The 25,982-nt window shown below is 40.3% G+C and overlaps 2 protein-coding genes and 1 non-coding gene across 5 annotated transcripts; 2 read left to right on the forward strand and 1 right to left on the reverse strand.

The window, feature by feature from the left end:
* The first annotated feature begins 441 nt into the window (after nt 1-441).
* Nucleotides 442-20,733, forward strand: ano8a (anoctamin 8a). Of its 3 annotated transcripts, none has more exons than XM_026149067.2 (18): nt 442-946; nt 3,494-3,604; nt 6,588-6,720; nt 9,533-9,671; nt 9,779-9,875; nt 10,167-10,283; nt 10,432-10,559; nt 12,400-12,561; nt 13,261-13,413; nt 13,846-13,972; nt 14,148-14,203; nt 14,307-14,381; nt 16,094-16,591; nt 16,829-16,984; nt 17,063-17,254; nt 17,362-17,493; nt 17,704-17,814; nt 18,223-20,733. In XM_026149067.2, the coding sequence occupies exons 1-18, from the start codon at nt 748-750 to the stop codon at nt 18,883-18,885; spliced, it is 3,249 nt and encodes a 1,082-aa protein (XP_026004852.1). In that variant the 5' UTR covers nt 442-747; the 3' UTR covers nt 18,886-20,733. The 3 variants fall into 3 exon arrangements, with proteins under 3 accessions (XP_026004852.1, XP_026004853.1, XP_026004854.1); XM_026149068.2 differs by having other exon boundaries at nt 16,832-16,984; XM_026149069.2 differs by lacking the exon at nt 17,704-17,814.
* Nucleotides 12,952-13,024, forward strand: trnak-cuu (transfer RNA lysine (anticodon CUU)). The gene has a single exon. It is a non-coding gene; the product is annotated as a tRNA-Lys (tRNA).
* Nucleotides 20,303-25,111, reverse strand: LOC113010154 (DET1- and DDB1-associated protein 1-like). The gene is made up of 5 exons (XM_026149071.2): nt 24,745-25,111; nt 24,419-24,499; nt 24,203-24,254; nt 22,473-22,534; nt 20,303-22,347 (listed from the first exon to the last, which is right to left on the reverse strand). Exons 1-5 carry the CDS (start codon nt 24,751-24,753, stop codon nt 22,243-22,245), a joined length of 309 nt encoding a protein of 102 aa, XP_026004856.1. The 5' UTR covers nt 24,754-25,111; the 3' UTR covers nt 20,303-22,242.
* Between the last annotated feature and the right edge of the window lie 871 nt (nt 25,112-25,982).

The raw sequence follows: 25,982 nt of genomic DNA on the forward strand, positions 1-25,982 counted from the left end.
ACTCAGGGATTATTAAAAACATGACCATGTCAGACTGTCAGGTTTCTTAATTTACTGCTGTGTAATAAGCAAACTACTGAGTGTCACGTGCATACAGACTTGTATAGAAGCTGCTGTCACCACTAGACCCCTGGTAAGCCATGGTAACCACTTCCTTGGCTGCATTCTCCTGCTTGCAACCTCAGAAGATGATTTAAAAAGCAAACTAGTCTGAATTAATTTTTTTAATTCGCAAAAGACTCCGATGATATCCTGGGCAGAAAGAAGATTGATTTAAAAACCATTGGTTACGAGTTTACAATCAAAAGTATATTAGTTACAGATACAGGCCATTAAGTCCTGGTGATAACAGGCTATTAAGCTTGAGCACTGACTTAATTTAATATGCGAGAACTTCCAATCCTGAAGGGACTCAATACAATCCTGTTCACTTTGTAGATTTTCAATAAATATATTTTTTCAAAAAAACCAAAACATAAAGTGCACCTTCATACCGCCAGTGGACCTGCAGTCTGCTAGGTGTTCCCCTAAAACTCTGTCGTCACACAGTCACGACTGGTGCGCGTAACGTGTACATGCCATGATCATGTTCCTCCTCCTCTTCCTCCTCCTCCTCCTCCTCATCTTTCACATACATTAGGGTTTCCCTTTGCACGCAACAGCCATGAAATAAACAAAAAAAATCAGAGTCCTCCGTGCGGTGCGGTCTTCCAGCCAATTCACCAACTGGAGTATTTGTGCACCACCATGCAAGCGGCGGGCACCGCGGCAGCTGATGCCGATGCTACTGTAAACAGTGGCAGCAGCAGCAGCGCCGCAGCCATAAGCGACAGAGACGGGGCAGGGGAGAGGATGGAGAGGACGGTGCCAAGCGAACAGCAGCAGGACAGGACCAACAACCAGCAGCAGCATCAACAGACGTCCTCAACCCCGTCTGGAGTGTTGAGTGAGTATCGCAGAGAAAGATTGAGGGGGTGGGGAGAGGGGTGAACTGCAAAATGTGTGTGTGGACTCGCTTTCTCTGTGGTCACAGAAAGCGAGTGTTTGTGTGCCTTTACCAAGAAAAAAGAAAAAAGAAAAAAAGAAATGAGTGAGAGAATGGGGATAATGCACAAACGATATGGTGCAGTCACTGGTGCTGAACAGACTTTACTGAATGACTCACTGGGGAGACAGGAGGGATCCGTCTGTGACTGGGTTGAGGTTTCCGTGTCCTTTAATTTCGCCGCTACACGGTGCGCATTCCGATTCAGGCAGGCCCGGGAAGAGTCCGAGGCAGGCTTTCTGGTCCACAGGTGCATGAAGGGCTGATATGCAACGGAGGTGTGTGTCCCGGCGGGCTGTCGGATACTGTGCGCTATACTCCGAAGACACTAAATAATGCGCTGCGAGCTCAGATGTCAGCTGTGACTTTACACGGAGAAATAGCATGCTACAGTAGTGAGTAAGCAAGAGGTGGATGGATGGATGGATGGATGGATGGATGGATGGATGGATTATGAAGATTATAAAAAGCAGTGAGAACTATATGCGCTGTCATCTTTTACTCCACTCTTCTGTGACAATTCATGGGGGTTTGCTCTGTGGTGGCATGTTTCAGGACGCATAGATACCTTGCCTTTATTAAAGACTCGGGTAATAGTCTGGGCCTCTTACTGTATAACCCTTACAGTCCAGGCCTGAACAGTGTCACGATACTGCTTTCATTTACGATCTGACTTCAACCAGCCAGCGTAAACCACACTGGGGGGAACTTTGGTGTCACATAATATATATACATACATAAAAAAGAACTTTAAACTTTCAAAGGTTTGGAAAGATATCCTACCATTTCCCATTGCTCTGTCAATCTGGAGGCTACAGCAGATTATCAAAGCTTCCGCCTTTCTGGTTTGTGTGTAGCCTGTTTGTTGAAGACTTTGCACTTCATGGATTCTTGCCTGCTGTTTGACCATTGCATGCTGGGAAACCACCCCATCCCAACTTGACTTGGCAACAGAGTATGTAAACAATATTTAGGCTTACTCCTCAATAAATATTTAAATTAGTAGTAAAATCAAACGGAAAAAACATGTTGAGAAGTAACTTTCTAAAAGCATTCTTGAGCTATAACTTGCTGTCTGATGAATCCCAACAAAAATATGACACAGAGTAAACTAAGACACAGTCTCATATTTGATCTAATATTTAATATTTACTGTTAGACTTGTTTTTTAGAGTCCCATTGCGCTTGATAAATATCATCATTCTCATTCGTTATGTGAAACCTCTCACGTTTGTATCAGTAAACTAGATGTTAAAATCACAATTAATGATCAGAAAAGCAAAACAAACTGCAAAACCTGGACTGATATAAAAACGCAGCTGTGAAAAAAAATATCCGATAGCCAGTGCTTAGTAAGTGTAATTTTGTTTGTCATGTTATGTATTAATTTATCTATAATTAATATGATTATTATGTCTCATGGTGTGCACCTGCTCCATTGCATTCTTATAGGCTATTAAATAAGCTCATCATTTAAAGATAATTTGACCCTAATTTGATAAAATGCTTCTTCCCGGGAGAGAAATTTGCATGTCAGACACACGTTCAAGTAGAGGATTCTTCATGGCTTTAATGAGCATTTCTGTCATGGGGAACCAGCGAGAACATCGGTGTGCAGTACTCTGAAACACATGGAGTAGAACCGGCCAGTGTCTGTAGCTTGGCTTGGATCGCATCATTATGTCATACAAAACGTCAGATCTTTATGAATTTATTCATCGCATTTCTGGTTAGGTGTGATTGATGTTGGAGTTTATTAGTTATGTATTGAATGCAGTGAGCCACAAAATACTGTAACACAGAAGATGACAGCAGCACCGAAGGCCCTCAGAAAGAGGGCTAATACGTGCTGTAAGTAGGTGATGTGATATTGCAGAATGTGACATCCAGAAGACAGGCACACACTGAAAGAGTGTTACAGTATAATTCAGTGAACTATGAAGCGATTCGCCCATCACCGTGGCTGTCGCTCCTGAGCGTGAGCCACTGAAAACCAACGTGTGAAAGGCACAGCAATAAAAATGATGACTTCAGACTTCAGCGTGTCGTTATAATGCACAAGTGGGATGACGCTGCTGAGTACAACCGAGGCCTGTTGGTTTGTCAGCACTTAATTTTTATCTAGAGAGGCTTGAAAAAGTAGCTTGTTAGTGAGTATTTACTCACCGACCAGTTTGCAGATGGTTTGTTTGTTTGCCTCTCAGAACATTTGCTCAGTCACAGCACTATTAACCTTCACTGGAGATGACTCATTATTTTCTACATTTCAGTCCCTATGTCACCATGACAGAGCAAACAGTTAATAGTGAATGGAAAATGTTGTGATTAAACTGATATCAATGAAAAACTGGTCAGTTGTGGTTAGCATCTGTCTTTTTTCTCCTTAAACTTTGTTAACCCCAGTTTGACCCAGTCTCATCCTTTCTCTATATTACCTGTCTTTCTTAGATAAACTGTTTGGGAAGCGACTTCTACAGGCCAGGCACTTTATTATGTCACGGAAGTCCTGGTTAAAGATGGTTCCCACAGAGAACTGTGATATACTGATGACATTCCCAGGTACAGTAAGCTCAGACGTGTCCTGTTTGTTTTGTCTGTCCTGTGCTGAAGCCCTTGCTGCAGAGAGAACAGTGTTCATTTAATATCAGTGATGATCAGCCACCCACTTAGTCAGATGATTGTGACTATCAGATGGGCTCTGGGGACAATTAGAAATCTTCCATTTACTGTGCTTGTATTTGCACACCATCCCCTTCTGCAGTGTATTTTAATGAAGCTGTGAATTCGTTGGCCAAACCTTCACATATACAACACGAAAGTCCCATCCTATACATTATGTTGCATTTTAACATGACACCGTTTGTGTGGGGTCTATGTTAGACTGCTTTTGTAAATAATCTTTGGTGACATGAAATCCTGCAGCATATATGTTCAGTTTACTGCATCTGTCTGGTATTTCTACTCTTCATTTTCAAGACAGTGTGTCCTGGTTTTGAGGTGTACATTTTGCGACCTGAATTCCCAAAAAGGTGGGATGCTGTGTAAAAACAGAATACAATTATTTGCTGATCTCATAAATACATATTGTACTTACAGTGGAATACGGAAAACATCAAATGTTTAAAGTGAGACATTTGACCAAGACTGCAGGGGGACTCCTAATCCTCCAACCAGTGTAAAATCTTAACCAAATCAAACATGTGCATCATAAAGAATGAGATAACCATGTCCGGTCAGGGCCTGGGTTAACAAGGACTGCATCGGGTGCCGTTGGCCAACAGGGTGCTGGAGGAATCTGTGCTACTGTTGTTGAAAGATAAAGAAAGAGGAAAGGGGAAGGCATGTTTGAAGGTAAGGAGAGAGAAGGAAAGGCAGGGGAAAGTAGCAAATCTAGGGACTATAACTGGTAAAGAAAGAGAGCTGGCTGATATGATGGAGAGAAGGAAACTAAATATATTACGTGTGCAGGAGACCAGGTAGAATGGAACATTGTAGGTGGATTCAAGCTGTTTTACCATGCTGTAAGTAGGAAGAGAAATGAAGTAGGGGTAATCTTGTTGGAAGAGTGTGTGAACAGTGTTACTGAGGTGAAGAGATTTTCAAAGTGCCCAAAAGGGTAGATGTGAATAAAAAGAGAAAGAGGAACTCTGGAGTAAGTTGGATGACATGCAAGAGAGTGTCTGAAGGGGGAAGAGGGTGGTGATTGGAGCAGACGTCAATGGACATTTGCGCGACAGAACAGAGGTGTTAAGTGGGTATGGTGTTAAGGAGAGAAACACAGAAGGACAGATGGGGGTGGATTTTTGCCAAAACTATAGAAATGGCTTTGGTAGGGAGGTAAGAGGGAGGACCACGGCATGACATATAAGATTGGAGGAAGGTGCACACAGGTGGATGACATCTTGTGCAGAACGTGCAGTCTTAAAGAGATAGGAGGCAGTAAGGTGGTGTCAGGAATGTAGTTATAGGGAACATCAGATGTCTGTAGGATAAGTGAAGGCAGATATAAGGATTAAATAATGCAACAGTCAAAGGACAATAAAGGTGAAGAAGAGAGTCCAGGCAGGACACGGTTGTCAAGGGTGAACTCTGACAGAAGAATGGCACCAAGAGTGAAAGGGATGGTAGTGAGACCTGCTATGATGTATGATTTGTAAATGGTGGCAGGAATTTGACAAAATTCCTCTCCCAAATTTCCAGTAACTGCTCTCCTCAGTCACCGGATTTTTACAGGCTGCTGTTAAAAGGAGAGGGGATGTTACACGGTGGTTTACACGACCCTGTCCCAACCTTTTTATGAGACATGTAATCATTATAAAATGGTACATTTTCTCAGCTTAAGTATTTAATATGTATTTGAAATGTCTTCTTGTCAATAAAATGTGTTTATGCAATTTTATTATCCTCATTATTAAGAACTGAGGTTATATATATATATAACCTCAGTTCTTATATATATAATGTCTCATATATATAATGTCTCATATATATAATGTCTTATATATATAATGTAAAATGAATTTCATTTAACTTAATTAGAGTAAAGGGATGGTTGAGACTGTTAAGATGTTTAGTGGTAAAACAGGAATTGAAATGTAAACTCTTCGACATTGGATCTTACGATTACTGTGAAGATTTTTTATGATTAAGAAAACAAATCTGAAGAATGCGCGTCTGGTTTTTATGACCACTCTGAAAAATCTTTTCACTGCACACACTTCCTTTTGAGCCGACCTTCAGCAGAAACATCGGCTGCTTTGATTGTTTAGAGTTCAACTGTTTCCACCTATTTACGCTTTGATGTTTTAAGTCATTCATCTGAAAGTGCACACATGACGCACAGAATTGCACCTTAACTGTCTTATCTTGCGTACCTGCAGTTTTTAATCAAGGCAGGCACGCTTGAATTTTAACCAGAAAATGTAGTCTTATCGAGTCAGCTGAAGCAGTTTTTAATCAACCATAAATGGCTCAGTATGAGTTTATTCTAAGCAATCAAAGACAGCAGCTGTTACAAAATTGTAACTCAACAATGTGCAACAGTCAGAGCTGAATCTGATAGAAAGAAACACAGACGGCACATGTTTATATATAAATTGCACCTGTTTTAAAGCGTTTCCACGTTAGATGAACTTAACGTTGTAAATGCTTTTCAGTGTGATGTTTAGTGTTAGTAAGGTCTATAACAGTTTCATTACTGGTTCAAATTTTTCATAGTCAGCTGAAAAAGATTGATTGGTTACAGTCCTTCCTCAATAGCTTTTAAAAAAATCTTTGTGGTAAATGGAGACAAGTATTTAACTGGAAAGGCCTGTTACTGCCGCCTCCACCTCCCACCTACCTCCCTGCTTCATGACACTTCAGTCAGAGCTGTGAAAAACTGGCTTTGGTTCAGCCTCCTTACACAGCATCAAACATGTAATTTCCTTATAATTTTGAGAAACGAGACTCTAAACCTGCCAAGTTAATGTAGACTGTAATAAAACTACATGTAAATGACATTAATGCGATTGATAAAAAATGTCAACATTTTCCCCTACAGACACAATAGATGACCACACTCTGCTGTGGCTTCTTAATCAGATTCGGGTTGGAATCCCACAAGTCAGCATCCAGGTTCGACAGCATAAACACACCCAGGCAAACGCCTTCTTCATCACAACAACGTTTGAGAAGTAGGTAACTCAAACTCTGTCTGTGTGTTAGGCCATTTTGACATTTTATACCATTATTGATTTACACCTGCTTCATCTTAGCCACAAACAAATACCCGGACTTAGTGTTGGGTCGTGGCAAATAAATGTGTTTTGGTATGAAAGAACTGTGTGTTTACAGCTCCGATTCAGTTAGGTGCAGTTAGATACAAAAATGTGAAGTATTAATTTTACATATATGATTAGATGGTTTTGGCATATACAGTTAGGCCCATAACTGTCTACTGTTTGTAGACAGTTATTTTTGTTTTTCCGTTACGTGATCTTGTGTGCACCGTCACAGTGGATTTTAAGATTAAAGCCCAGAGTTTCAGCTTTAATTAAAGAGTTTTAAAAAAAAAAGTTTTTTTTTTTAAACTAACATAATTTTAAATACGAGGACTGTTTTTAATATTTGAAAATCCTTTGTAATCAATGACTGCCTCAGGTCTTGAACTCATGGACATTACCAAAGGCTTTGAATGCTGTGTTTGCACTTTGTCCCACATAGCAAAATTGGTATTGTCCGAATCTGGCCCACACAATGTGCTTAGACATGGTCCGCATACCGCAAAGAATGACAGCCCTTTGGTGGCCAGGATCTGGTTTGCCAAAGGTGGCCCACACATGGGCCAGCACAAGGCCAATTGCAGACACACTGGTGGTCCTTTGCTGGCCCATGTGTGGATTACCTATGTGGGCCATGTGTAAGTTGTGTGTAGAGGCGGTTCTAGCCTGTTTGGCGCCCTGGGCAAACACTCCCTCTGGGGCATCTCTCTATATACTGGACTGTATGCAGCGGAGATGACAAGAAAGTTTACTTTGACTTCAGCAGCGAGCAGGCGCACCAAGGGCTCTCGCGCTCACTTTTCGCGTATAGAATTTCGAAAAAACATCGGTGCAAATTATAAGTCTGTATCATGATGTCTGGTGTTTTCGTGTTTGTTGTTTTGTTTTTATTTTGTTTTATTTTGCGAGTTGGTTATTAGATGCTACTCCAGCCAGCCAGAGAATCCCCCGCTGCCCCACCCTCTTCTCCCTGTACTGCAGTCAGCAGGCGCACCTCACAAACAGAGGGCACCCTTACTCCCAGCAAATAGAAAACCGATCAGTGCCTCTGCCATTCCCAATATGCGCTGGCATGACGTCGGGGCCGCATCAGAACGAGCATTTTTTATTTTTATTTTTTGCCGATGCCTATGATGCCGCCCCCCACCACGATGCCGCCCCGGGTAACCGCCCGTGTCGCCTGTATCAAAAACTGCTACTGGTTGAGTGCAGCCACGGGCCAGTTACAGACACACTACTGGCCCTGTGCTGGCCCAGAACAGTTTCAGCTCTGGCCCCAGATGTCAGCCTAATGTGTACCTTAATTAAGCCATGTAATAAGAACATGTGCATAATAGTGCAGATGTCGGCATGATACATTGCCGGCTTAATACCAGATCTGGGCCAGACCTCCTTGCAATTTGGGATAGCTCGGTCTGATCAGTTTGCACCATTTAATTTGTCTGAGTCAGAGCTGTACACATCACAGTTCATCCTGCTGCTTCTATCAGCATCATCATCATCGATAAACATGCCAGTGATACATGCCCATGCCATAACACTACCTCCACCATGTTTGACAGATGATGTGGTGTACTTTATTTCATCAACTGTTTCGATTTTTCTTCAGACTTTTCTCTTCCCATCATTCTGATATAAGCTCATCTTGGTTTCATCTCTTCTTTTTCAAGAACTGTGGAGGCTTTTTAGATGTTTTCTGGCAAAGTTTAATCTGATCTTCTAGTTCTTGAGTTTAACTGGTGGTTTTCTCTCATTATTTACACTCATGAAGATGTCTGTTGATTGGAGATCTTGACAATGATACCTCCTCCAAAGTGTTCTTGACTTGGTCTGAAGTGTTTTTGTTAACCAAGGAAAAAAATTCACAATTCATCCGCTTTAGTTGTCCTCTGTGGTCATTTTTTTTTTTTATTGGTGTTGAAGATCTAGCAAGTACATTCATTCATTTTAACAATGTACCAAGGTGGAGTGGGTGGAGGTGAGAATTAGGGTTGATTTGTGACTCTAGAATTGCAGCAAGAGTGAAAGACGGGTGAGACCTGCTATGATTTATGTTTTGGATACAGTGGCATGAACACAAAGACAGGAGGTAGTAGAGTTGAAGATGTTAAGATTTTCATTGGGAGGGACCAGAGTGGAAAAGATTAGAAATTAGTACATTAGACGAACAGCTCAGGTTTAGTGGTATGGAGACAAAGTTAGAGAAGCAAGGAGATGATTTGGACATGTGCAGAGAACGTAGTGGATATATTGGAAAAAGACTGTGCCAGCTGCCAGGAAGAAGGAAAAGATGAAGACCACAAACGAGATTCATGGATGTGAAGGAGGACATGCAGTAATTTGGTGTGACAGAGGACGATGCCTGAGAGAAAGGGAGTCAGAGGCAGATGACCAGCTGTGTTACAAAAGACCAGGTCTTACCCAGCCCAAAAAAATTGGTATTTAGTCAATTGTTCCAATAATAATTTTGTGGCTCTGAAAATGGAGTACTAAGTGTAAAATGTCACAGTCAATGAACAAACTCTAAGCAAGAAATGTAATTAGAGTATTAGAGTAAAATTATTTTGAACACATGTGACAAGTCATCCTCCACCTCCACTTGTATTCACTGCAGTTTGATATTCACCGGCCCTTAATGTACCTAAATAATGAAACATTTTCAGTGCCGCGTCTGTGCAGTGTCAGTTCTCCATCAGGGTTTATGCTGCTGTTCATTCACCCTCAGCTTACTGCAAGGAGCGGAGCAGATGGGCATGCACAAGAACGTTAAACCACAGTTTGGTGGTGGCATGCGGCGCTTTTCCTGTGAGGAGGACAACATCTATGAGAACATTGAGAGCGAGCTCTGCTTTTTTACCTCTCAGGTTAGAAGCCAAACCCTGGGTCATGTTTGAATATCTTAAACAGTATAAACGGATTAAAATGTATGTGTTCCTTTTTTTTCCTGCTTCGTGTTCGTGGTTTTGTTCAGGAGCGCCAGAGCATCATTAAGTACTGGCTCGATAACCTGCGAGCCAAGCACGGGGAGGTGCTTCACAACATTCACTTCCTGGAGGGACAGCCAATCAGTATGCTGGGGGTTTTTTATGAGCACTTTATATTGAGGCATTCCTTAAACACTCCACAAATTCATTTGCTTTTAAATGCAATATTTCATATTTTATCCGAAGTACAAATAGATGCCAAGTTCATCATGAACATCTGTTGTTCTAACACAAGAACCCTCACTGAAAACTATCAGGACATCCACTGTTAGAGTTTTACTTGTTTCACTAAGATAAACTTAATGTATTGTTTTTTTGCTTGATTACATGAGATTTTAGAATCCATGTTTTTCCAAACTTGATGTGTCTCTTTAGTTCCAGAGCTGATAGCTCGGGGGGTGATCCAGCAAATGTTTCCTCTTCATGAGCAGAGGATACTCAACCAGCTGATGACATCTTGGGTCCAGGCTGTATGTGAGAGGCAGCCCCTCGGTAGGAACATTTACTTTGGAGGGCAGTAAACAGAAGGCCTCCATTAGGCCTACATACAGTTATAAGGAATATTAAATGACACTGTAAAACATTATGTGATGCCTTCAAATCCTAAACCCTCAACATTTTCAATTTTTCTGCTTTGTAGATGACATCTGTGACTACTTTGGGGTGAAGATTGCCATGTATTTTTCTTGGCTGGGTTTCTACACCAACTCCATGCTTTATCCTGCTGTCATTGGTTTTCTCCTCTGGATGCTAGCAGAGGCTGACCAGGTACTTGGACCATTTTTTTTCTTTCTTGAAAACATTTGTAATTTTTGGACACAGATTTTTGACAGTAAATTTGCCTCTGTACACAACCACAGTGGGTTTCAAATACTCAGAAGTAACTGGACAATTGACTACAAACAGAAAAAGCACGTTCCCTCATTATTTCTTGATTAATTAGGAAAAGATCAAAGCTCTAGAGCTGATTCCAAGTGTTCAGCTTGTATTTGGTATTTCTTCTGTTCTCACTATGAGGTCCAAATAGATGTTGATGCAAATGCAGGTCATCATTAATTAGAAAAAAAGAGTGTTTGATGAAAAAATTATTTCCAGGAAACACAACTTCACAACATGTAGCCAAGTCAAAAACACCCTTGAGGATGTAGGCATGTCATTGTCAACAATCGGTAATGTACAGAATTTAAACAACTCTACATCAAGTCTACAATCAACAGTTGCCTTCATGTGTGGAAGGGTTTGTAAACACTGTATTTCCTTGTTCCTCTTGTATTTCCTTGTTGCAACAAGGTGCAAAACACTGGATACACTCAGTAACAAGGAGGCCAGATTATGCTTCCCCAGACAACACCTATAACACAAAAGCCTGCACAGTTCTGAACAGGTGAAACCAAAATTAACGAGTGAAAAGAAAAGCAAGAAGAAGTAGAGAAACAGCTCATGAAGCATGCCACATTATCTATTAAAACATGTTGGTGGCAGCGTCATGGTATGACTGCAGTGGAACCGGTTCACTAGTGTTTTCTGATAGAAGTAATGGGATGAATTGGAAGTGTATAAGGCTATACTCTCTACTCAGCCTCAGACAAATATTACAAAACTGATCAGACATTGCTTCACGGTGCATTTACAAAGCAAAGAAATCGGATATACTTCACTGGCTGGGTCTGTCATCCAACAGAGCATGCTTTTCAGGTATTAAATACAAAACTGAATGTAGAGACCCACAAACAAGCAGCAACTGAACACAGATCCTGGACAGCCTGAAAGGATTTTCAGGATTTAAAAATAAATAAATAAAAAATCTTTACAATTAAAATTATGCCAGTTTGTCCAATTTCCTTTGAAATGGATGCCTGTGTATAAAACCAGCTTTAATTTCAAAGCAGGTCAAGCCAAACCTTTGTAAAAGGCCTTAAATTAAACCTGAAAGTCTGCACTTCAGTCACACCTTCATTGATTTAAAATCCACTGTGGTGGTGTACAGGGGCAAAATAACAACAACAAAAAAAAAAGCATATTAATCTCAGGAAAATATTAAATTTTTTCTTTAGCTTGTTGTGGAAATTGAAAAAAATGTATTTGTATAAAGCAAATTCAGAGTATTATGTCATCAAACATATGGCTGTGGACCACTAAATATTCAAATAGATGATAGTTGATCTACACGGAAATAATCGTATTCGTTTCAGCGTATCGTTTTCTGGTTTGGCTCTCCTGACACTATAAATACTCTGGCACAGAGGCTTTTAATTTGAATGTGTGAGATTGAAAAGATAGCAGTCCCCGACAGGAAGTAGGCAGCTTTGATTTATGGTCAAGCTGACGTGCTGGCACGGTGAAAGCCGAACAGACAAAAATCCCTCTTCACGATCGCACAGTCGCTATGTAACATGTAAGGAGTAAACACTGGGGTAGTATGCATGAAAGTAAATATGAAATTTCCACTGAATTGCCTCTAATGTTTTTCATAAAATGCTTAAACTGTTTATAAGTTAAAGCAACACATGATACAAACTAAATAATCTAATCAGTGGCACTGCATGGTATAACTTTATCATCACATGTTACAGCATTTTGTCTTTGGTTCTCTAATGCTCCTGCTCAGACCAGTCAGGATATCTGCTGTGTGGTTTTTGCCCTCTTCAACGTTGTGTGGGCGACTTTGTTTCTGGAGCGCTGGAAGAGGCGAGAGGCAGAGCTGGCTTACAGGTGGGGCACTCTGGATACCCCCACAGAGTCCTTAGAGGAGCCCAGACCTCAGTTCAGGGTGAGCACTGTTTCAGATCTTATACCACCAAGAATTTTTCAGTGATAATGATAATAAACTTCTAAAGCTTTTTTTTTTTTAATTAATGGATTTACACGCAGACTTTGAATTCTTTTATTCAGCATTTCCATTTTTATCAAAGTAAAAAGCTATATCGCTGTCTTTGCATGATGCAAGGGATCAGTTACTCAGTTCTGCAGCAACTCAGTTGCGTCACAATTCCAGGAAATGTGATCAACGTGTTTCTAAGAGTATTGTGTGAGTGTGAGTGTGTCTGCGCGGGGGGTGGAGGTGTCCAACTCACTGTGTCCTGCTGTGAGGAATGAATAGAAAACTGCAAGGGGGGGGGTTAATGCCTCAAAAGGGGAGTGTGGGAACTCCTCAGCACAAGCCCGGCTAGCTCAGTCGGTAGAGCATGAGACTCTTAATCTCAGGGTCGTGGGTTCGAGCCCCACGTTGGGCGTGATAGCTTTTAAAGAAGCTATTAGGAAGATCTGACTTCTTGGCAGGCAATGTTGCAAATTTTACTGATGGCACGAGTTTCATGTAACAAATTATATAGAGAGAATTAGCTGTTTGCTGTGATAAGACACCTCATTTCATTTTTACACTTCGAATGATGACAAAAATCCCAAAATAGCCTCCAATCTCATATTCAGCCTGCCCCGTGTGTTCCCTCCTCCTCTGCTGTCTCTGCAGGGAGTGAAGCGTTGCAGTCCTATAACTGGCTGTGAGGAGTTCTACTACCCACCCTGGAAGAGAGCTCTGTTCAGATGGCTGGTCAGCCTGCCCATCTGCCTCCTCTGTCTCTGCTTCGTCTTCCTTGCTATGCTCCTCTGCCTAGAACTGCAGGTTTGACACCCAGAACAACCGTGTGCAGGTTCAGTGAGACAAAATGAATTTAATATAGTCATGGAGATTATGTATATCTGTGTTTAATTCTACTCTTAATGAAATAAATACAGTATATTAAGGAGTTTAACAAGAGAGGTAAAAAGTGAGAACAAATTTGCTTCAGACCAATAAAGTCTATCTTTACTCTGTCATAACGTTACCATGTTTTGTTTTGTTTTTTTAATAAAAGCTATGAAGAATGTAAGATCCATGTCAACTGGTAGTCCTGAGTAATGTGTTATTTTCTAAAACAGGTTAAACAGACCATAATCAACTACACCTCCTACCTGCTACACATTCATTTAACGGCCTTTTAAAAATAGCCCAGGGATTTGAGACATGAATGAACAGGCCATTAAAAATGTATCATACTTCTATTTCACTTTGCAGGAAGTGGTGATGGAGATTCAGGAGCTGCCTAGTATTACAAGATTCATTCCGAAGATACTTCTGGCCATGACAGTAACTGTATGTGATGAAGTGTATAAGAAGATCGCCTACTGGCTCAATGACATGGGTAAGAAGAAATTAAATTTAATGAAGCGTACTTGCCCATGACTGTGATTTAGATTATGTAACTCTTTGGTATGTAGAAGGCTGTCCTATGTCCTAGTCTGCATTTTTACTTTTTGTTAGAGGAAAAACTCCTGCACACTGAATAACACTATTCTTATTTGCATTTCTTTGCCTAGAAAACTACAGACTCCAGAGTGCCTATGAGAATAATCTCATCATCAAGATGGTTTTTGTAAGTCATTATTTCCCCTCATTTGGGGATAAAAACAGTTTACCATGAACGAGTGAGTGAGTGAGCGTTTGCATTTCTGCAATGCTTTCTTCTTGTTTTGCAGTTTGAATTCATCAATTCTTACCTTAGCCTTTTCTACATTGGATTCTACCTCAAGGACATGGAGAGACTAAAGGAGGTAACCACAGTTTTATTTATTAAAAGTAATTTTATCTTCAAATGCCCAAATGTCACTTTGCTGAACACTGGGCACCGTGGCCCAAAGTAGCGACTCTACACCTGAAACTTGGCAGTTTGCAGTACTAACCTTGTTGTTGTCTGCAATTTTATCAACCAAACTGATTAACCAAAGGATTTTTTTCAGCTGCAGACAGCTTGGTTATTAAGTTAAAATGAGCGCCATATTTTATTTAGTATTTGGGGGCTTTTCACATGAGTTCATTTCCATTCAAGTCAGGAAGTGGAAATAAAACATTACATTAATGGTTGTTGATATTAACTTTATATCTAATTCAGGTTCAGCTACAAAGACATAAACTAACAACCTCAAACCATATGATCACATGACAAAAATGACTTGAATATTCAAATTCATAAGGTCCATATATATATACATATATATATATATATATATATATATATATATATATATATATATATATATATATATACTGTGTGATGTCAACAGCTAAGCAACTTGAATTTTTATTGTTGTTTCCTTTTGAAGGGGTGTTTTTCCCAACTGGAAACTAATTATGCCAACAGCACATGAATGCAGCATTAGTAGAAATACTTATTTTTTATTAAAAAAGCACTACACACCCAAAAAAGGTATTTTATCCCCAAAATTCTTATAAATACAATATGACAATAGTATGCTATGTTATATTATAGTAAATATTACTGCTGTCTTATAGGTGAACCATTTTTTCAAATGTGCAAAGGTTACATTAAGGCAGGTATTTTGTTTGAGTCTACAAATTCTGAGTGAGTGAACATAGAGTCACGTGGCAAAGTGTAAGGCTACAATCCAATGTCACTGTTTAGGTGAGAGATTTAATGTTAGTTGTGTAATACCGTATAAAGGTCTTCAGCTATCCCTCATTTTTTTGTATTTTGCCAATACAATAAATGCTGTGATTTCTTTAAACTTGCAAACAACAATGAAAGTACAGTAGATGAAGCAAAAACCAGTTTGTTCCAACAACCTCAAAAGTCAATATTTGATATGACCACTTTATTTTTCAGTACAGCCTGAACTCTCCTAAGAAAGCTTTCTTCAAGCAGTCATCAGGAGTAGTTCTCCAGGCTTCTTGAAGGACCTTCAAAGATCTTCTGATGTAGGGTGCCTTTTGTTCCATTATCTGTCAAAATGATAATGATTCTGAAACGGTCTGTCTGCAGTAGATTGTTTTTAAGCCTGCAACTTGGCACACAAAAAGAAATTGGTCAGGTACAAGGACTGAGTGAAAAAGCAGCCAATGTCTAAAGAAAAGCTTTGGAAGACCTTTAGAAAGCCTGGAGAACTACTGATCCACACCAGTTTAAAACAAAAATTAGAAACAAGTCTATTCCATTCTGAGTCCCAGAGGGATCCCTGTCAGTCACAGTGCAAACGATGCATGGTGCAGAAGTAAATTTAAAGAATTGAGGGTTGCTCAAGACTATTGCACAGCATGGCATAATAATGAAACACTGCATTTGTTGCCCTAAACTTTAAATCATACAAGATCAAAGCTTTAACAGCAACACCCACAATTTCTTGAACTAAGCACCAGTTTATTATGAATCCCAGAGTCTGTTTTTTCTTTTACTCAACAATCACTGGGTCTTGCTTTGATGTCATTCTTACATTCAGCATAGTAACAGATCCCGTCCTTCTCTTCACAGATGCTAGCTACTCTACTGATTTTCCGCCAGTTCTTACAGAACATCAAAGAGGTCCTTCAGCCTTACCTGTATGAGCAAAACAAGCTCGGTGTGTTCACTCCAAAGGTGCTGTGGGAGCTTCTCCAAGCCATCGTGCTCAAATATGGCCGCCTGGCTCTGGGAAAGGCTCAAGCTTCAATGACATCCTATTCCTTTCTGAGTCCCAGAGGAATTCCTGTGAGTCACAGTGCAAACGGTAACCCAGAGCCAAAGAGAAGAGGAGATCTGAAAGCAGGATTCAGGCTGACAGAGGAAGAGTGGGACATGACAGACAGTGCCATGAAGCAACGTAAAGTCAGCTTCACCGAGAAGGTCGACTACCAGGATGTCACAATGGACACGCAGGCAGCGGATGACAGATCCCTAGAGGACAGTCCCACGCTGGTGGAGGAGGGCATGGATCCTTCCAGTATTTTTGATAGCTGCGATGAGGACAGTGATTGTGAAGTGCTGCCTCAAGTATGTGGTTTTCTTAATTGAACTGTGTATCAGATTCTATTGCTGCTTCGTATTCTTGCCGTATGTCTTTAAGATGCAAAATTGACGTCCTTTGCTTTAATAGGTATCAAAGGTCTCAATATTACACTGTGCTGTTTGAGAGTCATTTATCTCACAATATCACAACTAAAGTATGCAATGCAAAGCTATAGAATTAAAGCTCCTGTTACTACATTAGCAGTCTAATATTTACTTTAGCAGGACACCAAAGACAATACCACCTCTGTCTGTCAGAGAAGAAGGAATGTGGGGGAGGGCAATGATGACAAGAAATCATGGATCGATCCACCGGAAGAGCCAAAAACTGTCACTCTGACCCAGGCCGAGATTGAGAGTTGTATGCAGACATACGAGGTAGGACTACACTTAAATTGAAAATAATTTAACATTTAATAGAAATTTTGTTGCTTAACGACAACTTGACCCTGACAGGACACACTTCAGGACTACCAGGAGATGTTCATTCAGTTTGGCTATGTGGTGCTTTTCTCTTCTGCGTTTCCGCTGGCGGCCATGTGCGCCCTTATCAACAACATCATCGAAATACGCAGCGATGCCCTGAAGCTCTGTACCGGCCTGCAGAGACCGTTTGGGCAGAGGGTGGAGAACATAGGACAATGGCAGGTCAGTGTGTGTCATGCTTTGAAAAATGTCAGAAAAGCCTCCAGGCTCCAGTGTGCACAGCAGGGGCATCTGATAATATGTAAATATCTCTCCCTGTGTGTCACCAGACTGCGATGGAGGCCATGGGCTTGATAGCCATTATAGTTAACTGCTACCTTATTGGTCAGTGCGGGCAGCTTCAACGTCTGTTCCCCTGGCTTAGTCCTGAAATGACCATCATCTCCATCGTCCTATTGGAGGTATTTGCAGTCGTGTAAATTTGGCAGGGAAGACCTTTGTTTGTTTTCTGTAAATGTGGAAAATGATATTTTCTTATATTTATTGTGATTTTTGGTATTTGTATGACATGTTCAATAGAAATATTAAAGACAGGCGGGAGTGGGAGAATGCCATTGTGCCTTGGTGGAACTGTGTGTTGAGTGTCCCTTTGTGGTCTTGGTGGTTTACAGCACTTTGCAATCCTCCTAAAGTACATCATCCATGTTGCCATCCCTGATATCCCTGGCTGGGTAGCAGAAGAGATGGCCAAGCTAGAGTACCGACGAAGGGAAGCTTTCAAGGTATAACTGTGATAGCTTGAAAGACCTTCGGCCAACGTAAGGCTTGCTGTTGGCTGCATACTGTGTCATGTCTTTGTATATCTCTACATTTGTGCCCCTTGGTGCCTCATGGTGTGCATTATCCAACAATGCACACCAGTGAAGCCTTTTCTGATTGTAATGAAGAAGTAACTGTTTGTGTTTGTCTGTATAGTCTTGTTGGCATCTTGTCGTGATGATAAGTCTCATTATAGAGATAGCAACACAACTATGAGCCAAAATGGAAAAAAATCTAGATATTTGTATTTATGTTTGCATTTCATCACTGTTAGTATATATATATTTTAAATGGATAATATTTCAATGTATATTTCTATATGTATTTATCCCTCATCTTCTCTCTTTAATGTCAAACTTCTCCCTCTTTAGAAGCATGAGCTGCAGGCCCAACAACACTTCCAGCAGCAGCTCAGGCGCCGGCGTGAAGAAGAAGAGCTTCAGCGTCATGCTGAGCTGCAGGCCGAAGCCCGTCAGGAGAGTGACTGCCATAAGGCAGACACCCAGCACCAGCATCACCATGACAAAACACAAGTAAGCAAGCCAGGGGACAAGCCCAAGAGACCAAGCTCTCTGCTGGGAAACAACAATGTGATGAAGCTTAAGCAGATCATTCCTCTTCAGGGGAAGTTCTCCTCCGGCACGTCACGCTCACCGGCTCAGTCCCCAACGGGAGGCGAAGCAAAGCTCCCGGGATTTCTGAAGTTCTTGAAGTCACCTGAGGTGAAAAAAGAGCCAGCAGTGGCAGTTGGAGCCACGCAGGGGTCAACAGTGACCTCTTCAGTTCCCCCTAGTGGCCAGGAGAGGTCACAATCCCCCAACCGGACATTCAGTCCTGGGAAACTGTTCAGCTTCAGCAAGTCAGAGGGTACTGTGGTGTGCGCAAATGGGACACAGCTGACCACCCAGGCTGCTAACACTCAACCCAGTAGGGTTGAGTTAAACACATCCTCAGAGGAATTACCCTCGAATGAGTCAGATAAAGCTGAATCGAAACAACTGACTGATTTAGAAAGCTCCAACTCAAAGACTTAATAAATGATCAGCCAAACCAGTGTATTATTATAAAGTGGAGAGCAGAATACAAGTGACATTGATGCACCTGCACTGCAGAATATTAGTCATGAGGACCACATGTAAAGTCAGCGAGGATTAGACTTTCACACTTCATGCAACTTACTTCTCACAAAACATTAAACTGTATCTATTAACACTCGACTATCTAACTTCCATGTAAAAATGTACAGTAAGCATAACTCCTTGAATGGAGCTTGAGTAACCTTTAATGAAGGTTCAATTACTGCATGAGTGGTTTTCAACAGCACCAAACACTGTATTGATGTGAACGATAGCTCCCCCCCTCAATTTCCAGGACTTTATCACCAATGAGCCCTTTTGTCAGAGGTCACGAGCAGCAACTTGCCATTCTGTGTTTATTTCTCCTTCATTTTGATGCCTGTATAAAATGCATGTTGCATTATGTGCATGCATTACTTCTCCATTATGTCTTTTTAGTTGTGAAGCACTTTCAAAGCCATTGTATTCCTCCGCAATAGGTCAGATTTATTCACTGTGACCATAAAAAAATATTCTATTTTTCTTAACTTTGATTTTCTATGAATTATTTTACTACATAAATTAGTGAATGTACTTCCTTGATGCAAATAAATCTCACTTTAATAAACGCCCATCGAGAAATAAAACACTCACTGTATGACTGACCGCGCTGCTGGATCAATTTCTTTGCTGGATGTAGGGCTTGAATTAAAACGCTCATATACATTCAGAGGCCAGTTTATTAGGTATATCTGTTCAACTGCTTGTTTAGCCATGCAGACATAGTCCAGATGAACTGCTGTAGTTCAAACTGAGCATCAGAACGGGAAAGGAAGGAACACATGGTTGTTGGTGCTAGAGAGGTTGGTCTTAAGTATTTTGGAAACTGAGCTGATAGGTAGGCAATAGTAACTCAAATTATCAGGATCTCTGAATGCACAACATATCAAACCTTGAAGCTGATGGGCTACACAGCAGAAGACCAAAGCAGGTGTGATTGTTGTCAAGAAAAGAACAGGAAAGTGAGGCTACAATTTGCAAAGGTTAACCAAAACTGGACAATAGAAAATTTGAGCAATTTCCATTTTGCAATAATTGTGTGATCCTATCATGTCAATATGGACCAAAACCTCTGAAATATGCTTCCAGCCCTTGGTTGGATCTATGCTGTGGAGAATTCAGGCATTTCTGAGGGTACAAGTGGGTCCAACCAATTATTAAAAGAACTGTACTTAAGTGGTCATTGGTGTATTCTCTTATATAAACATGGTATTAAAGCTTTCAGGTGCCAAGCTATAAAAAAATAAACAAGTGTTTAAAGTGTTGTATATTACCTGCATATTTGCACATGCAATCAGAAAGAAGGATCTTTCTTCAGTTTCACCCAAAGACTGGCTGCTGATTACAGAGTCATCTTTACTGCATGTCACAGAGCAATCTATACAAGAACATCCAAAACTGACAATACAGCTATACAATCAACTCAAAGCAAAACAACAAACTTAATCAAGTGATGGAATACAAACCATAAGACATCAGGAGAAATGGGTGACTCTTATATGAAGCTAAAGAAAATACACTGCCTCTTTCAGGTTTAAAGTAGTACTTGTGAAATCTACGTGTACTCTCATTCCACTGACCTGCACAAGCGACGAAAGTGAACATTCATGAGTCAGACACACTGATAAAACCTCTGAAAGATGAAATACACAAGTCTATCACCCACTTTCTCTTAAATAAAGTGGGCGTTTAAACAAAGTACATAAGTGGACTAAGGACAGCACTTGCTTCTGGCCAAACATCAAACTGCCCAGGAACAGCTCAACCAACACAAAGAGCCCAAAGCACTGACCCATCCCTTAAATTCCACACACTCAAAGCTCTTGCACGAGGGGGGATCGACATGACATAAGGTCAGTTTTAATTTGTGGCTGGCTCGTGTACACTGTAGCAGGTTAAACTTTTCAAAAGGTATTTCTTACCTAAGGTGCAAAAACTCAGCAAATTAGTTAAATGCTTTTGTTTCATTTACAGAAACTCCCTACAGCATAAAAGTTGTCTTAACAATTTGAGGATAACTACAGCTAGCTTGGGAAAGACAAAATTGGAGTGAGTCTTGTTACCTGATAAAAAGGTGAGGGCAATCACAATACACATACTGTACAAATATACAAGATTCGCAGAGCCATGGGAGCAGCTTCACTCTTCGCAATGTTGTTGTTGAACCTTGTTGATCCAAATATATTTCCTCAACATGGCTCAAATGACTGACGTGTTTAAGCACATGAGAACAGCACATTTACATCTAGGATGCTCAGTAGTCCCTCAAAACAACAGTATGGCTAAAGTGTAAATTTACACATATTCAGTCAAATACTGTGCTGATGGTGCCATTACAAAGATCCAACTGCTGAAGTATTAAGAAGCTGAGATTTTAGCTACAAAATATGTACAAGTAAAAATTGCATCCTCTAGTATAAATATTGGCTTGGATGTTTTCTTACACCAAAGTCCATCCAATTCTGCAGTGCTTAATCTTCCTGAAACACAATGTAAACCAAGGGGCACCCTAAGACGCAAGTGGAAACACACTCACTTCCACATAAGGCAATAAATCATTATAGTTGTTATTCATCGGGAGAAAACAAACATTTCTTCAATCACTCGTCTTGTTTCTGCAACACAGCTCATAAAAAACAAACCCTGAATCTAACGCTAAACCTGAACCACTATTAAAATAATTATTTCCACTTATTGTAATAGCAGTAATCTTTAAAAAGATTACCTAAAATGACATAAGTAACAACAGAAATTGTTCATAATTCAAAAATGTAAGTTCCTGATTGAAAAATATCCACAAGGTCATCTCACAGCACATGCACATTTCAGATATGTGTGAATTACTGCAACTGTAAACCTTTAAAGGGTCAGCCCAAAAGTTTTGTTTTTTTTATAAATCCCTGGCATCTTTAAATAAAAACTACATGGGTGTAAGTGGAATAAAACCACAGGGACTGAGCAATAAGGAGGTAGATGTTTGATCATTTTAAGACTACTATGAAAAGAAAAAACAAACCTCTGAAGTAGAAGTATGGCCTCCTCAAAGTGAAGAAAACAATGCATGAAAGCAGTGAATAAACTGAGGAAAAGGGTATTTGGTTAAGGAGGAGCTCTAAAGTCAAGTCCAAACATTAAGAACAACTTGACAGCTGTGGTCTGAAATCAAACTGCTTGTGCAGCTGTGGCGAACTTGTTTGCAAACATGTATTTTGCAGCGGCTCGTGCATTTTGTCTGAGTGGGTCAGTCTCTACTCAGAGAATCGATGGCGCAGCAGTTTATGAAGCTTCATTCGGCTCTCTGTTGTCTGTTCTTGCAATTTTTCGTGGAGGTGCCGTGTTCTCCCCTTCTGTTGGTTCCTGTTCTCGCTTTTTTGGCCCATTCTGATGGAGTAAGGAAAAGGATGTTAACCATTGAACTACAACATAATGGAGACGTGCCATCATAGACAATATAGTTAGCAGAAACTGCTTCCTCCATTAGATGAACGATATTTAAAAGCCTTTACCTTCTTATCCCACTGTTGATGTAGATAACGTAATAAGATGTTTGTCTTCTCTGTGACTATGACTGAGGAACAAAAACAGAGATGATCTGATCATGAGAAACACAAAAGCACACAATGCAAAAAGAGAAAACAAATGTAGAAATGCATAATAGATGCAGAGTGTTTATGTAGAGTGACTTTTGGTGAAGATGCAGACATCAATGTTTAGGGAATAAAAAGAATTGTGATATCAATGAATCAGCCAATAATCTCTGAATGCATAAATAGGTAGACAATATATTTGAGTCAAAGTGAATATGTTAAATGATGAGCCATCTCCAACCATATAGAGCATTTTATAAATGATTTTACTTGACTGCACACATCTAATGCCTACTGCTGAGAGTAACAATATGAGACATCATATACAGTGATGTGAAAATGTATTTGCCAGCTTCCTGATTTCTTTGTTTGTTTGTTTTTTCCCCCCGTGTTTGTCAAACTTACATGTTTTGGATCAAACAAATTTTAATGTTAGACAGAGACAACCTGACTAACTGCCTGTTTTTAAAATTATGATTTCATTTTTTAAGGAAAAAAGCTATCCAAAAACACCTTTCCCTGTCTTGATGCATGCTCAATCATCCAGGTAAGTACATCCCAAAAGGTTGATTCTGTTCATCTGGACGTAGCATTTTCAATGAGAGAACGTTTCGTCACTTGGATGAGTGACCTCCTCAGTCTCAGCTGTGTTCAGCAAGAACTACAATCAAATCTCTGTGACAATTGGTAATGAGTCTTTCACATTGCTGTGAACTTGCTGAGTAATTTGGCCCACTCTTCTTTGCAGAATTGTTTTAATTCAGCCATATTGAAGGGGTTTCTACCATGAACGACCTGTTTAACATCATGCCAAAGCATCTCAACTGGATTTACAGTAAGTCTAGACTTTGACTAGTCCACTCCACTCCAACACCTTTTTTTGAGCCTTTCAGAGGTGTATGTTTTGGATCATTGTCCTGCTGTATAAATCAAGTAAGCTTGAGCTTCAGAACAAAGTTATAGCAGGACATTATCCTTCAGCGTTTTCTGGTATAGAGCAGAATTCATGTTCCATCTGTTACAGCAAGTTGTCCTGAAGAAGCAAAGCAACATCAGACCGTGACACTACCACAACCATGTTTGACTGCCGGTATGATGCTGCTTTTATTAAATGCTGTGTTAGTTTTATGCCATACGTAATGGGACACTCCTGGGAAGGTTCACCACTGTTTTCCCAAATTGTGGACAATGGCTGTCATTGTGGTTCAGTGGAGTCCCAGCCTTAGAAACAGCTTGTAACCAAAGACTGATAGAGGTCAGTGACTTTGTTTCTCTGCTGTTTCTTTAGATTGTTTTATAATGTGTTCCTTTTTGAGATTTTTATGCCTGCACAGGGGTTGGGGCAATTACTTTTTCCACACAGGGCTAAGCAGGCGTCCCCTGACAAATGATCAGTTAATTAAGTGGATATTGTATTTACTCAGTCATTTACTTTGACTAATATTAAAATTAGTTTAATGATCTGAAACATGAAAGTGTGCCAAATATGCAAAAAGAAAGAATATGAAACAAAGAAGGGGCAAATGCTTTTTCACAACACTGTAAGGTGATAATGATAAGCCTATGACAAGTTGACATCAGTCCAAAGTTTAGCAATCTGTGAGAAAGAACGTAAAAGCCTAGAGGCCATTCACTGGGTGTGTACTTACTCTGCTCTGAGGGATAATCCCGAGTTGGAAGATACACAGATGGTCGACGGTTCTACCAAAAGAAAAAGAAAGAATAAGACAGAGGCCCAAGTTAGTCTATTATTGTTTAAACTGCTTCAGACATCAATAAAGGCATCACAACATGACAAAACGTTCTTGAGCTCAGATTAGAAATGAAAACATCTGAGCATGATGAGAAACACAAGCATCACTCACTGAGGCTTTGCACACCGAGTCTGCATGGAACCTGCTGAAGTTGTTTTTGTTGTAGACGGGCAGTCCCTTCAAGAAATCTCTCTGTATACACAACAGAAAAATAAGACGATAAACACTTAAGTGTAACTACAGCTGCGACACACATACACTACCAGATGTAAAACACACTCAGGCAGGTTGCACAAACAACTCCTGCCCTTCACATTTATCAAGGTGACGTATTTGTAACGTGACAGACTATTTACAGCACGTCGCACTTGCTACAACAAGCAATTCGACGCAATAGCAACTTAAACAGTTCAGGAATGAAGTATCTATGAACCAACCTTCTCCATTTCTGCCCGGGTCGTGCTCTTCGTCTCTTATTGAGCAAAGCACGGTGAGGGTGAAAACCAGCAAATGCTACTGCTTTAGCTAGCTAGCTACTAAGCCTTGTTTTTGTCGAAGCCAAGATACCGAACTGTTTACCCGTTCAACGGCGCCTGCTACAAAACATAAACTACGTTTGATATGATTGCATCGCGTCACTTCAGTCAGGTAGAAAACTACCACTCGTGTAACTACAAAAACGCCGAGTTTTAGGGTCTTTTTGGCCGCCAACTTGCTACTATTTTAAAACTCCATATTTGTTGTTCGTCTCTTATGGGCGGCTATCTTCTAATACCCAGCCTATCTCATTGGCTGAGCAGTGACAGGTCTGGGAAAAGAGAGAAAGAGCAAGAAGCCGATTGGCCAGAAAGTCATGACGTAGAAGACAAATTCCCCAATACGACGCAGGTTATGGACGAGGGTGCTCATAAAAACAACACTACTTTCTCCACTATTCCTCCCGCACGTACACCGTTTATCAGCTTCTGGGGATCTGCACACAGAGGGAGGGAGTGTTAAAAACGCAGATTATACAGCAGCATAAAACAAGCTATAATAATAATAACATTAATTTAGTGATCGGACTGATTCCTGTCGTGTATATTCAGTTAAAATGAATTACAATAATGGTTTAAGAATATTGCAAGGGTGTTAAACTGTAAATGTTCAGCCCCCCCCCCCCCCCCCAAAAAAAACAAGACAAAGCCTACCTTTAAACTCATATTTGAAGAGCTACAACACAATTTAATTGATTTAAAACATTTAAACATTTGAATTCATTTCAGTTTTCTTTTAAATAGCACTAATTCACAATAATAGTCGCCTCAATATGTTTTATATTAGAATATTAGAAAGAAACCCTAACAATCAGATATCCCCCTAAGAGCAAGCACTTCATGGAAGAACTCTTTTTTACAGGAAGAAACCTCTGACAGAACCAGGTTCAGGAAGGGCCAGCCATCTGCCAAGACCAGTTAAGTGTAAGTGGAAAGAGAAGAAAGCAGAGAGACAGGACAAAAGACACACTATGGGAGAAAGAGCCAGAGTTTAAAAATAACTAATGATTAAATACAGTAGTGGACAATAAACATACAGACTATTTGGGATTAAATGAAGGCTTTTCAGGGAGTTTTTAGGACAGCCTGAGAATAATGTATGACAGTCCAGCCTACCTTGGGATGTTCTGCTAGGTCTT

Source organism: Astatotilapia calliptera, chromosome 18 (genome assembly GCF_964374335.1).
Source record: "Astatotilapia calliptera chromosome 18, fAstCal68.1, whole genome shotgun sequence".
NCBI lineage: Eukaryota > Metazoa > Chordata > Actinopteri > Cichliformes > Cichlidae > Astatotilapia > Astatotilapia calliptera.

What these genes read in the sequence shown, in the direction of transcription:
- LOC113010154 (XM_026149071.2), bottom strand. An exon ending in ACTCGGTGTGCAAAGCCTCA is followed by an intron (nt 24,255 to 24,418) that starts GTGAGTGATGCT and finishes TTCTTTTGGTAG; the next exon opens with AACCGTCGACCATCTGTGTA. An exon ending in ATCAACAGTGGGATAAGAAG is followed by an intron (nt 22,348 to 22,472) that starts GTAAAGGCTTTT and finishes TTACTCCATCAG; the next exon opens with AATGGGCCAAAAAAGCGAGA.
- ano8a (XM_026149067.2), top strand. Translation starts at nt 748, where the DNA reads ATGCAAGCGGCGGGCACCGCGGCAGCTGATGCCGATGCTACTGTAAAC. An exon ending in AACCCCGTCTGGAGTGTTGA is followed by an intron (nt 947 to 3,493) that starts GTGAGTATCGCA and finishes TGTCTTTCTTAG; the next exon opens with ATAAACTGTTTGGGAAGCGA. An exon ending in ATCACAACAACGTTTGAGAA is followed by an intron (nt 6,721 to 9,532) that starts GTAGGTAACTCA and finishes ATTCACCCTCAG; the next exon opens with CTTACTGCAAGGAGCGGAGC.